Source organism: Sinocyclocheilus grahami, unplaced genomic scaffold (genome assembly GCF_001515645.1).
Source record: "Sinocyclocheilus grahami isolate Dianchi unplaced genomic scaffold, SAMN03320097.WGS_v1.1 scaffold465.1, whole genome shotgun sequence".
NCBI lineage: Eukaryota > Metazoa > Chordata > Actinopteri > Cypriniformes > Cyprinidae > Sinocyclocheilus > Sinocyclocheilus grahami.
This window is the reverse complement of record NW_015505644.1, coordinates 1,383,690-1,397,333: the sequence shown is the minus strand read 5'-3', so window position 1 is coordinate 1,397,333 and position 13,644 is coordinate 1,383,690. Positions and strand designations below refer to the sequence as shown.

The following is a 13,644-nucleotide window of genomic DNA, read 5'->3' as shown; positions in this document are numbered from 1 at the left end:
GACAATCAGACATTTAAAATCAATAAATAAACTGTGTTGAGGATAGACAAACACAATAAAGCCAAAGGCTTATTTCCATTAACTCTTGTTTTCAGTTTGACTTTTGCTTCTTTTATAGCAGAGAAAGTGGAGAGGACAGAAAATGATTTGTAAAGCAAGCGTAAACATTGTAAGATGGAATTGAACTTGTTTTGCTCACATGAGCACTGAAGCTTCATGTGTTTGTGCACATGCTAACTGCTAGGCCATTTTGTTTTATGGCCGTTTGGCCTTTATTACACACAGTATCTCTAACAGGATCAGGACATGATGCAGACTGGAAGTCATCTTAATATGACAGAGGAGTCTTGACTCAAAGCATTGGCCTCTTTAAAATGTTTTATTAAAAGTAATTTGTAGTATTACATTATTTTAAACTAAAATACGCAAACAAATAATGATTTTTGTCCAGCTCTTGTTCTAATCCCGTCTGAAATCACATCTGACTTTGCCAAAACATATATTGTTATCTTGATGTCTAATTTGATTTCCTAATCATTTTCTCATTAGTATTTTTCATTGGCTCTGATCAGGCCAAAATGATGTCATCAGCGGACCCCTCCAGTCATTTCCTGTGATCTATTGTATTCTGATCAAATTGCTGCAACAGTCTTTTTGTATCAGCCCTAAAAAGTTAAATCAGGAGATATTACAATCCCTCTTCATCCATAATGCATACTAACAATAATAATACTCCTTTGATTTTGTCTGCAATCTACCAGAGATTATATAATTAATCATTTTTGAGTAGAAGGACTTGTGTGTGATGTCAAAAAAATATTTAACTAGATGTTTGCAGAAAATATGAATGGTTCTAAACTCGTGGGTGGTTGCTAGGCTGTTCTAGAAGGCAGTTCCTTACTGGCTCAAGTCAGAAGAGTTGTGGCTTCTTTAAACAAGTTGAAAGTAAAAGTTTTTCTAAGTTTCGTCTGCTAGGCAAAAATATCAGCTGATTTCTTAAAATATCACACCTTCTCAAACAAGCCACATGATTTGAGGTATGAGTCATGTTCATAGCACACATACAGATTATTTAAACTTAATATAGTTAACCCTGCGTCATTCTAAATGGTTAACCCCAGGTAAATTATGAGCAGTGTGAAACATGAAGCAAAAGCTCTCTGCTCATAATTTACATGGGGATAACAGTTATTCGTGTGTATAATGGAATAAGATGGCGTTTCACACTGTACATTTATAAACTCTGGGTTAAAGGTGCTGTAAGTAATTGTTTTGTCAGTACTAAAGCATAAAAAATACCATAATGTGTTTGCAGATATTTAGGAAACATGTTAAGTTCGCATACTTGTTTCTCTGATAAACAATGCTACAGCCAGTTATTCTACTTTGAAGTGTGCGTTCCGTGTCGGAATGTCTGTTTTTGTTTTAGTCTGTGTGACTCCGCCCACTGCCAGTTTAACCAATAGTATTTCAACACCCTGAGTTGCAAGTTGGTGGAAAATACAGCGTAATGCTGACATGGTAGCCAGTAAACTAACTGGGTCAGAGATTGCAAATTCTACCTGACCTAAAAAGCCTCGGCATCTGTCTAAAAATCTGTATGACCAGAGGAATATTAAAACAGGGATTAAAACACCTCATTAACTTAAAATTTGAGGCTTGTTGCCTACTTTTGTCAATTGAATTTGTTCATGTTTCTTGTCCTAAATCTGGCAACCAATATCCTCTGAGGAGGAGGGGCAGGAGAAACAACTCTCTCCAATATTTTGAACTTGGACTAAAGTACCCATTTCAACTGTTAGCTGCCAACATGGGCAACATTTAACATTTAGAGAAAACAAATGCACAATTTCTTTCTCAAAAAGTCTTTATGAATACAAGTATCAAAACAAAGTTCTACCTTATTGCACCGCACCAAAGCAGTCAATACAGCACGATCAAGAATAACTTAAAGAGGTTGCCAATGTTTACTAAACTGTGGACTAGTTTTGACTCTTGCTGCTGATTTGAATGCCGTACAAATGCACAATTTCTTTCTCAAAAAGTCTTTATGAATACAAGTATCAAAACAAAGTTCTACCTTATTGCACCGCACCAAAGCAGTCAATACAGCACGATCAAGAATAACTTGCCAATGTTTACTAAACTGTGGACTAGTTTTGACTCTTGCTGCTGATTTGAATGCCGATGCAATGTCTGTTTTGGACTCATCTACACCAAACATGAAACATGTAAAGAAGAAGAAGAAAAAACTATCAGTTGTGGAACTATATTCAAGCCAGTCATAAAGTGCTGGAAATTAAATTACTGGTTGATATAGCCCGATCTCAGTAGATTACACGTTTTTGGTCCTTGAACTGGATCTCGCTCTGAACATGCACTGTCTGTGGAGGCTTGGCCAGGCACGGTTCCAGAATTAAATTACCGTACTAAACAAAAACTCTGGTGATTTCAGTGATGAGTGAATTCTGATCAACTAACACACCTCTAATCGGTCATTGCATACAAGAAATCAACACATATGTCTGTGATTGGCTACAATGCTCAACGCTGCAAAAACATGTTGTAAATAGTAACTTTTGATGCTCTCCAGAGCGCAAACACAAATACACACTGGATAGTTTGCCAGATCTTCAACCAAGGGTGCGTTTGCTTTCATTTGAGGGTATTTAGCACACTCTAACACCCCCATAGAACTGGGCCAGTGCTTGGCTAAACTCTCCAGTATCACTTTAGTATAGGGACCAATTCGCAGTATTAAGTTGCTTATTAACATGCCTATTATCAACATATTGCCTGTTTATTAGTACTTATAAAGCACATATTCTGCATGACCATATTCTACAGTACATAAACTTAGCAACTACCATACTAACTATTAATAAACAGCAAATTAGGAGTTTATTGAAGCAAAAGTCGTAGTTCATAGTTTGTTAATAGCGAGAATTGGACCCTAAAATAAAGTGTGACCAACGCTCCAAATTGCAGCGGGCCATGGATTCCACGACTAACGATATCTGCCCCCTCTTGCGTCCCACCCCCCCACCTCACACTTTATTTTAACGTACAATTCTCACTATTAACTAACTATTAACTACTACAACTCTTGCCTCAAACTATAATTTGTTGCTTATTAATAGTTAGTAAGGTAGTTGTTAAGTTTAGGTATGGGGTAGGATTAAGCTATCTAAAATATGGTCATGTAGAATAAGGCATTAATATGTGCTCTATAAATACTAATAAACAGCCAATATGCTAGTAATAATAAGCAACTACTTAATAGTGAGATTTGGTCCTTAAACTAAAGGGATACCCTATTTTACTGTTCATTACTGTGAAGCTGCTTCAGAACAATCTGTATTGTATAAAGCGCTATATAAATAAATGACTAGTAAAAGTGAAGCTTGCATGAACAAACTCCACTAATAACCGAGCGCATCTGCGTCCATATGGTGGTCCTGTCTACATAACGTGAGTTTGATTTGTGTGTGGCCTGTAACCGGTCCCCATCTCTCATGTTCTGCTGACATTCATTGACTAATTGATCTAATTGGAGGGTTTGGAGCATTTGACTGTGGGTGTGGAGACATCTAATGATCATTTTCCACTTCCCCGACTCTTCGCTCGACACACAGCGCTCTAATGGTGATTCTCCATTTCCCCTGACGCTGAGCTCAACTCAATTTCAGCCTGGGCTTTGATCTTCAAGCATACAGGGAGAGGTGCGCTTCATGCCTGTCGTTCGGCCTCGGCTGTGTGTTTGTGTGTGTGGGTTGGAAGAGAAACGTGGGTCACGCAAAGGACAGTGACAGCTGGTTGTTACACAATTGGCGATGGGTGGCATGCGGGCGGCAGTGGGCATGAGAGATGTGTGTTGGTGGGGAATCCCCACGCCTCCTCTGCGTCCCGTATTCTTCTCAATGGCCGTCTCTGTGCCAGGGGTTTCACAGGCCACGGGTCAAGCCAAGCGGAGGTGGCAAATGGGCACGTAGGGCCCGGCGTCCTGAGCTGCCAGCTGGCACCAGGCGTCATACACACGTTTACATGCTGGCCTTCAGACTCAAACACAGGGCGTACAACCCACTGCTTTGTACTCTCCCTAAACAACCCCCCACCCACACACACTCACTCACTCACGCTGCCCACACACACACACGTTGCATGTGTAGTTGTCTCAGAGAGGGATATTTTTACTGTCTCTCTCAGCATTGAGTGTGTGGGAGCCCTGCTTTCATTCAGATGCTTTACCTGTGAGTCTGTAACACGAGTTGTGAATTGAAAGATTATGAACTGTTTAAGTATTTGGTGCTATTATTTTAAAATGACGCACAGCTGTTCATTTTGAGGTGTCATGGCATAATAATTGTTTAAAAATAAGTCTACTTACTGTACATGTGAAGAAGAGCTAAATTAATGTTTATTTTTATTTAGTATACTATTGTTGTTTTGAATAGTGTTGGGGGTAACGCATTACAAGTAACGCGAGTTATGTAATCAGATTACTTTTTCAAGTAACTAGGAAAGTAACACATTACTTTTAATTTTACTTTTTAATAAAGTTACTTTTTTCCCATTTATTGATTGACAGCTCTCCTGTCCTCATGTTGTAGTTCTAGAGTAAATGTGAACACGCATTTTGCATCTCACTTACAAATCGATGGCGAAACAGCCCACGTTAAGGAAGCCGAAGAACATTTTGACTCCACCTCGTGCCATTTAACATGAGTACAGATGAATGTTTTGACCATTGAGTTTTGATGTGTACATCTAGTCATAAAAGTGTGATTCTGTCCTAGAAGTCCCACGGAGATGAGATATGTAACTGTAACTGGACGTTTGGCTAATTAATTACCATTTTCCTCCTTTGCTCAGTTCTACAGGACACATGCGCTTTCATCGAGACTCCGGAGAGAAACCGCCTCGTAGTCCACTTGAACAGAAATGTGTGAGCTCAGCACTGGTTACTGGGCTGTAATTGAAGCCATTAGCAGCGCTGCAGTGTAGTAATGGACCCACATGAGTCTTCCTCCCACTAACTGATTCAGTCATTAATCAAAACCTCCTTGACCAGGGTGCGACGCAGCTTCACCATACAGTCCAACAACACCTGCCACGCCACACACGACCTGTGCATGCGGGTTTCCCATTTATTTCTTATTCATTCGGTGAAAATAAAGCAAGCTGTTAGGAAGAGCATTAGCCCCTGCTGGTAGATGCTGTAACTACACCATAAAACTTAGTTTCTCTTTGACAGCCATTCAAAAACGGTTTCTTAAAAGTATATTTAAATGTATTGAATGATGGAAATTGGTAATGTAAGACTAAATAACAAATGTTTTAGGTTCAAAGAGCCTTGACTATACTGTAAAAGGTTATTTTTTTTAAAGTTTAAAGTATGTTTCAGTGTTTCTACTAATTTCACATTTAATTCAACAATCGTTAGAATTAATTGTGAAATTTACTAGCAGTTTCTGAGTGAAAAAATGTTTTCTTTAGTGTAATGTTATAATTGGGTAATAAAATGCTACGCAAGTGCAGAATATAGCTAGTCTTTTTCATTTGACAGCTTTCTTGTATGGAGATTGATGAGAAGTGACGATGAGAGTCAGCAGTGCTGGAGTGGATTGCTACCGTTATTCGTTTTCGACAAATCTCTGTATACATTAGCATTAGCTCTGTATACATTAGCAAGAACTCCTGAATATTTTCTCACAAATGCACACAGACAGACACCTCCTGCAAGCATGTCAGTATTGCAGACTTCAGATTCAGTAATGCCCACACCAGATATACCACAATTTCTTTATTTCAGCCCCGTTTACAAAACACACACATACACACACACACACACACACACACACACTTTAAAAGGCGTGTCTTATGTTCACCAAGGCTGTATTTATTTAATCAAAAATACAGTAAAAACCGTAATATTGTGGAATGTTACTACACATTTTTACTACAAAAATAAACCCTGAACTAAACTTTCAAACTGGGGGGTTGCGGTGATGCACAGTAACTCAGGATTTCAGAACTATATCATTCAGAATTCAGAATTAGAACTATATAATTGACATTATATTACACACTATACAGCCACTTCCTATTAAAAAGTCTGCCCAATGTCAAAGCGGTTCTTATTCCTTTGGTGACAATAAAGCAAGCTGTTGGAAATAGCATTAGCCCCTGCCGGTAGATGCTGTAACTACACCATAAAACATATTTGCCCTTTGAGTCATTCAAAAACAGTTTCTATGAAGTCACAAATATATTTAGTGGTTACTAGTGGTTGTCATATACTATAGACCTGTGGTGCTCCAATACAGGCTCCAATTTGACGTGCAACATGTTCTGATCCCAGTAGCCTTCTCTATATGGATTTTTTTCTCTATTGTTTTCCAATAAAAAATTACTAAAATCCTTAAATTAGTATTATTTTAAATTAATTAATATTGCATTAATATCATAGTGAAGGAAAAATGAAAATATGCTGAAAATTACTTACAATCAGACCATCCAAGATGTAGGTGAGTTTGTTTGAGTTGTTTCAGATTTGGATAAATGTAGCATTATATCTCTTGCTCATCCATGGATCCTCTGCAGTGAATGGGTGCCGTCAGAATGAGAGTCCAAACAGCTGATAAAAACATCACAATAATACACAATTAATCCACACCCCCACATCACATCAATTGACATATTGTGAAGCAAAAAGCTGTGTGTGTTTGTAAGAAACAAACCCATCATTAAGACATTTTTAGCTTACTAAAATACTATTCCATAATACATAATATTGCTTCCTCCAGTCTCGTCTAAATCAGGAGAGAAATATGCACAGATCAAGCACCTTTTACAAGTAAAAACTGTCCAAAACGGTTCTAAACATATAGGTTGGTGAATTTTAATTTGAGAAGAACCTTAATAATGGATTTGTTTTTTTACAAACATGCAGCTTTTCACTTCACAAGAACTCATTACGTGATATACTGGAGTGGTGTGGATTATTGTGATGTTTTTATCAGCTGTTTGGACTTTCATTCTGACGGCACCCATTCACTCCAGAGCATCCATTGGTGAGCAAGTGATGCAATTTCTACAAATCTGTTACAATGTGGAAACAAACTCATCTTGAATGGCTTTAGGGTGAGTACATTTTTGGGTGAACTATTCCCTTAATGCTGTCCAGCCGCATTGTCAACAGTGCATACCTTACGTGTGCCTCACGAAACACAAAGATATCTTACCAAGCTTACAGACTGCGTTTCCTGTATTGCGCAAATCAAAAGACAGACAAGAAAGGGTGGAGTTGAGTGGAGGAAGAAAGTGCCGCATCACTCCCCACTTCCTATCTCTGTTTTCCATGAGTCGACAGATTGAGGAATGGAAATAGACGAAATTAACCCAAACACACAAAGAGGCGCGTTATTTTTAGAGCGTTTGTAAATCAGCGCGTTAGCCAACACTCTCCGCCCCCTTGACTCCATGATGACATCGAGTGAGAGCTGTCAACAAACTGTTACCAATACCAGCAGAGGCCAGAGGACAAAACTGATGGGCTATTTCCCCAGTTAACCACAGCTTACATCGGGGCTTTCCCGCCGGCCTATTTTTGAGTCCTGAATAAACTGTGAGCTGTATACATTGAATGATGTCTCGATTATTATAGCAGTGCATAAACAGGGTCAACCAAACACTTGCCTACTCGCTGGATTGAACTGATGTCACGTTGTCGTAATCCAGGCATAGTTTAGTTGTGACTCACTGGTTGTGATTCAGTCCGGTTGGTGGAGACTCGTACTCCTGATCTAGATCTGTCTGCATTAGCGATGTTTGCTACCACTGCCATACTATTGCTCATACGTAGGGATAGTATGAGCTCATCCTGCATATTTTTTGTCCTGCAGACTTCATTGTTACGGTAAATCAGCTGTGTTGTTGAGGATAAGTTTGCTATTTCTCTTCAAAACAATCAGACTTATAATTTTCACCTTTCAGATGATAAAACAGGTGAAGAAATTCCATAGACTTACATTGAACATTTAATGTCTCGAGTGAGTATGAGAAACAGTTTCTGGTCCCCATTGACAGCCATAGTATTTTTTTTCCATACTCGCCTACAAACAAATAAGTGGCACTTGATTATGTTTTACAAGAAAATACTATTTCAGTCTTTCTCCTTGTTTGGTCTTGGCGGAATAGATCTGCTACGTTGCTGCAGCAGAGCAAGTACCGAGACTTGTTCCTGCTAATACAGCTACAGACATGCTGCTGTGAGCATGCAGAAGTACTGCTGCTGAACATATAACATATATGAAATAACCCCATATATAGCATACATGAAATCACCCTGTAGCAGATCTATACAGGTGGAGCTGGGGAGGTGGAGGGTTTCTGAAGTGCACTGCAACTGCTACAGTAAGCACTAGTCAAGTATTTGAATGTTAAGCAGCAAGCTCATTGGCTGCTTATGTGAAAAGAAACCAATCAGCTGCGCCATGTGAATGATGATGTGATTATATCACATCGAGTTAGAACCTCGGCCTGCACCATCTAGAGTTTTGTGACAGAACTTGTATGTCTTTGACCACTGCATTGCTTTTTGCCATTTTTGTGTGTTAAAATGTTTAAAATGTGACTAGACATGCCTTCATTCTGCTCAGGAGGACTGTTGCATAAGCATTTTTTTTTTTTTAGAAAGTGCATAGCCTCAGGCTTCTCTACATGAGGACTGGTGATTATGTGTTACATCTAAAGATGAGTGTCTGCTAGTGGCCAGGTACAGGTGTGTGTGTGTGTGTGTGTGTGTGTGTGAGATGCCCTGGCTGTAGTGGGGTCAAACAGGGGTCGTGATCTGCAGGGGCGGAACATTATCTCCTCATGTTCTCAAGTCCAGAGGCCTAGAGGTCACATGACCTCATAATGCCGGGTCACTTTACTCCATTTCTAACACTCAATTAGAGAGAAACCTGACATCTTCACACACAACACACGTGTCACATGCACACACACCTCTCTCTCTCACAATCAGCACTTACATCAATTTCTATTAGTTATGCAATTTGAAACCTGTATGACTTTCTTTCATGAGCAGAACACAAAAGATGCTACTGTATCTTTTTTTTAGTCCACAAAACGGTTATAGAATATATATACAGTGGTGGCCAAAATTATTGGAACACTTGGCATATTTAAGAGGTTTCAGTTGTTTTTGTTGAATTGGCCATTACAATACCCATTAAACAAACTATTGCCAGAACTACCTACGAAGGAAGGAATCTGCTGGAACATTAAAAATGATGGACTGGCCCCTCAAAATCCGGACATCAACCCCATCGAGCAAATTTGGTGGACATATCCACTTTTAACTTTAATATTTGGTAAAAACGATTCACAACTCACTTCATCTGATATTTGCTGTGCTCAGAGCAACCATCTGCATGTTTCATGAACATTATGAAATGAAATCATGTTTTAGAGGCAAAAAAGGTCAATATTTGCAGATCTGTCATGTGTTCTAACAATATTGGCCACCACTGTATATACCTTAAAAAAATAGTAGGCTACTTGTTACAGAAATAATATACTTTAAATTAATATCCATAAGTGTGAACAGAATGTAATGTTTTCAGACACATTGCATGTTATTTACAATTAAATGAAACTGTATTATAGTTTGCATGTACATTGAAGGCAGTTAGTTGAACTTAAAAGAGTTTTTTGACCCACTTAAGTAGGATCTTTATGTAAGTTTATAATTTAGTTTATAATTTATGTAAGTTTATAATTTGACTAAATATGGTTAAGGTGTAACTGCTAAATATACTGACTAGCATTTGTTTGTAAACTAAAATATACCGTACTTTAATGTAATTACTATTAAAAACTTGTATGTTTAAAAGCTTAATACAATTTCACATTTAAAATGTGAGATTATTAGTCTTAAGTAGCCTTTTATTTCATTAATATTATTGTATCTGCAAGTACAGATTTTTTTTTCTTTTAAAAAAAATATATATACTTTTAAACTACACTACAAGTGCACGTTGACGATTTTAAAGTGATAGTACACTCAAAAATTAAAATTGTCATGATTTGCTCACCCTCAAGTTGTTCCAAACCTGTACAGGTTTCTTTTTTCTACTGAACACACACGTGAAGAATTATATTTTGAAGAATGTGGGTAACCAAACAGTTTCTGATCCCCACTAAAAAAAATATATATACTTTTAAACTACACTACAAGTGCACGTTGACGATTTTAAAGTGATAGTACACTCAAAAATGAAAATTGTCATGATTTGCTCACCCTCAAGTTGTTCCAAACCTGTACAGGTTTCTTTTTTCTACTGAACACACACGTGAAGAATTATATTTTGAAGAATGTGGGTAACCAAACAGTTTCTGATCCCCACTGACTTCCTTAGTACTTTTTTCCATACTATGGAAATCAATGGCTACCAAGAATTGTGTGGTTACCAGTACCGTAATATTCGCGATCTTCTTTTATGTTCAACAGAAGAAACAAACTCATACAGGTTTGGAACAACTTCAAGGCGAGTAAATTATGACAGATTTTTTCATTTTCAGGTGAACCATCCCTTTAAGCACACTTCTTTTTCACAAGTGCAAGGCAGCCAACTTTTGTGGTCACGAGTTTAATTCCTAGAGAACAAACTTGCTAAAGTGTATATACTGTACCTTGACATTGCTTTGGCTAAAAGCGTCTGCCTAAATGCAGAAATGTAAGGTTAAATGCGTATAGCTGTTCATAGACAGTGTCTGGTGAGCTATAAAGCCGCAAGAAGCAGTGGAAAGCAACTATGACATTTTCCTTTAAAATCACACTTGCAAACTCTCACACCCAATTGCATTCAAACATACAAACAAGCACACACACACACACACAGTCACATTTGATCTTTCCAGGATGTGGTGCACTGTGCTGTGTGCACGGACGGGGTTTCCCTCCTCACCACTACAGCATTTCCGCCTCGCACACAGCTAGCGGAAGAAATTGCCATTTTAAATGGGCATTGTTGCTGCTTTGCTTTTCTTCTGCAATATACTTTTGATTGGTTGAAGGGGCAAAGTATTATTTTATTTATTAATTTGTTTTACAAATATCTCTAAATATCTCATAGACTTCATCTAGTTTTATAAAGATTTCACCAGTTGCAGTTTGCTTGATGTACACAGAAGAACAATTAAAGAGCCTCCAAATTCAGAACTTTGCATTTTCAGTCTTGGACGCAGCTTGTTGGCGCTTTATTCCAAATGTGATTTCACATTTGCTTTTAGGAATGTGGTTATTGCCGGAATTGGAGAAGTGATATTGTCATAGCAGCCGGAGTTACGTCTGGTATTTATCTGGTTGTCCTGCCAAAACATTCTTTCTCATGTTGCCACCTCCAGCACTGTGACAGGCTGTGTGTTTTATTTAGAGATGAGATGCTCGCAGTGATTCACAGCCCACCAAGGCCCTGAGACACGTGCGCCATTACAAGATTCTCCATTAAACGCGTTCAGTTACCGTTTGTAACGACTACATTGAAATGTTTAGCCGGAGAAGCTCAGGTCACGGGAAAACTCGTGAAAAGTACAGATAATAGTAAAAGGGAGACAGGTTGTTATACATGATGAAAATGACAGTGGGTTGAGTTTTGTGACAAAAGCCTGCATCAGTATAAAAGCTATTACAGTGCCAAGCACTTTTCATGTTGTTTCTTTATCTTGTGGTAAAAAAATTATAATAATATTAATGCATTTAGCTGTATTTACATTTATGCTTTTCATTTATTCATTTTTTTATGTACAGCAATAAAGGAACAAACAATTAACACAATATTATGATGTTTATTTATTTGTTTATCTACAGCAATAAAGAAATAATAACAGTAGCAATATAAAACAAAAAATAATAAGTTTTAGTGATTTATTTATGTACAATACATCAATAAATAAAAACAATAGCAATATTAAAAAAACAAATGAATAATAATAATAATTTGATTTATTTTATATAGCAATAAATAAATATACATATTATAGAAATAATAACCAAATATAATGGTAATATGTATGTATTTATTCATTCTTTCTTTTAATTAATTATTAAATTATACCATTTTTTAAAATTATTTTTGTCATCTTGTGGCACATATGTTTGAAAGAGCTCATGAAATAGTTTGATGAGCACATATTTTTCCTGTGTTGATTTTCTCATTGATTTAGGATGTTGGATTGGGTCATATAGAAAAGTTGTTGTTATTTTCATGTAGCCAGTTTATGTTACAGTGGGACGGAAGCATACAGTCACACACAAGAGCAATGAAAGCATTTGTTGTTGGTTTTCTAGGTAACTGGGATCCGCAGGCATTTGTTGAGAGGTTTGGTCTGGCTAGACCAGTGGCTTCACTTCAGTTCCTCACCCAAAACCACAAGGACTAGGACACCTCCAGCCTGCTGCTCAACTTTGACCTCTGGCCTTCACACACTCTGTGGCTCATTTTTGTCCCAATTCTGATATTATATCAAGAATTAATTTATTTAGGCACATTAATATTTAGGTGAATATTAAACTACCATAATAAAAGATGAATTGTGTTGTTTCCTTATGTCTGAAATGTAACTTGTAGGAATGTGTTTGACGTAATATCACTTATCTCACAGGTTCATAAAAATCTAAATAAAGGTCATAGTCATACCAAGACTCCTTTTTCTGAATGCGAGCAGCATGTTTATAAAATGTTGTAAAAAATTAATGGGTAAGAAAACAACTATCCCACAAAGTGTATTTTAGGAAGGCATTTTGGAGGCAAGAGTGCCATCTATAAGACGACTTTACAGCCTAAAATGGGCGGTCTTCCTTAACTGGTGTTCTGCACGAAGTTTTGGCCCAATATCATGTGACGTGTCCCATGTGCTAACCTTTTTGCAAGAGCTGCTGGATAAGGGGCGTGCCCCCTGCATGCTCAAAGTGTATGTGGCAGCTATCGCAGCGAACCATTCTTTCGAAGCTGGCCAATCGATCGGCAGAAATGACCTGATCGTTAATTTTTTGAAAGGTGCACGGAGGCTGAATCCTCCTCGCCCTCAGACTGTGCCGTCTTGGGACTTGTCTATAGACCTGCAGGCCCTAAGAGGGCTCCCTTCGAGCCACTCATTTCGGCCGATTTGTGGCCCTTATCGCTTAAAACGGCCCTCCTCCTTGCCTTGGTGTCGGTTAAGTGACTGGGTGACTTGCAAGCGCTGTCAATCAACGCCTCATGTCTTGAGTTTGCGCCTAATGACTGTAAAGTCATTCTAAAACCAAGACATGGTTATGTTCCTAAAGTGCACTCAACTCCATTCACTGCTCAGGAGATCTCCCTGTTGGCGCTCCCCATTACAGATGGTAAGCAGGGTCCGAACATGCTCTGTCCAGTAAGGGCTCTGAGAGTATACCTAGAGCGATCTAGCCTGTTTAGACAATCAAAGCAGCTTTTTGTTTGCTTTGGAGGCCGCCATAAAGGACTGCTGGCTACAAAAGTAGCGACTTTCTTGCTGGATCGTTGATGTGATAGCCTTGGCTTACACCTCAAAAGGCTTGCAGTGCCCTATAGGTGTGAGGGCCCATTCCACAAGAGGGATGGCCTCCTCCTGGGC

At 38.3% G+C, this 13,644-nt stretch overlaps 1 protein-coding gene across 1 annotated transcript in view; it reads left to right on the top strand.

The window, feature by feature from the left end:
• Nucleotides 1-12,684, top strand: part of LOC107553167 (phosphatidylethanolamine-binding protein 4) — a 113,949-nt gene extending 101,265 nt beyond the window's left edge. Inside the window, exon 7 of the mRNA XM_016235298.1 lies at nucleotides 12,356-12,684. Within this exon, the coding sequence (XP_016090784.1) occupies nucleotides 12,356-12,447 (92 nt within the window). The 3' untranslated portion in view covers nucleotides 12,448-12,684. The remainder of the gene's footprint in view (nucleotides 1-12,355) is intronic.
• Nucleotides 12,685-13,644: the final 960 nt, after the last annotated feature.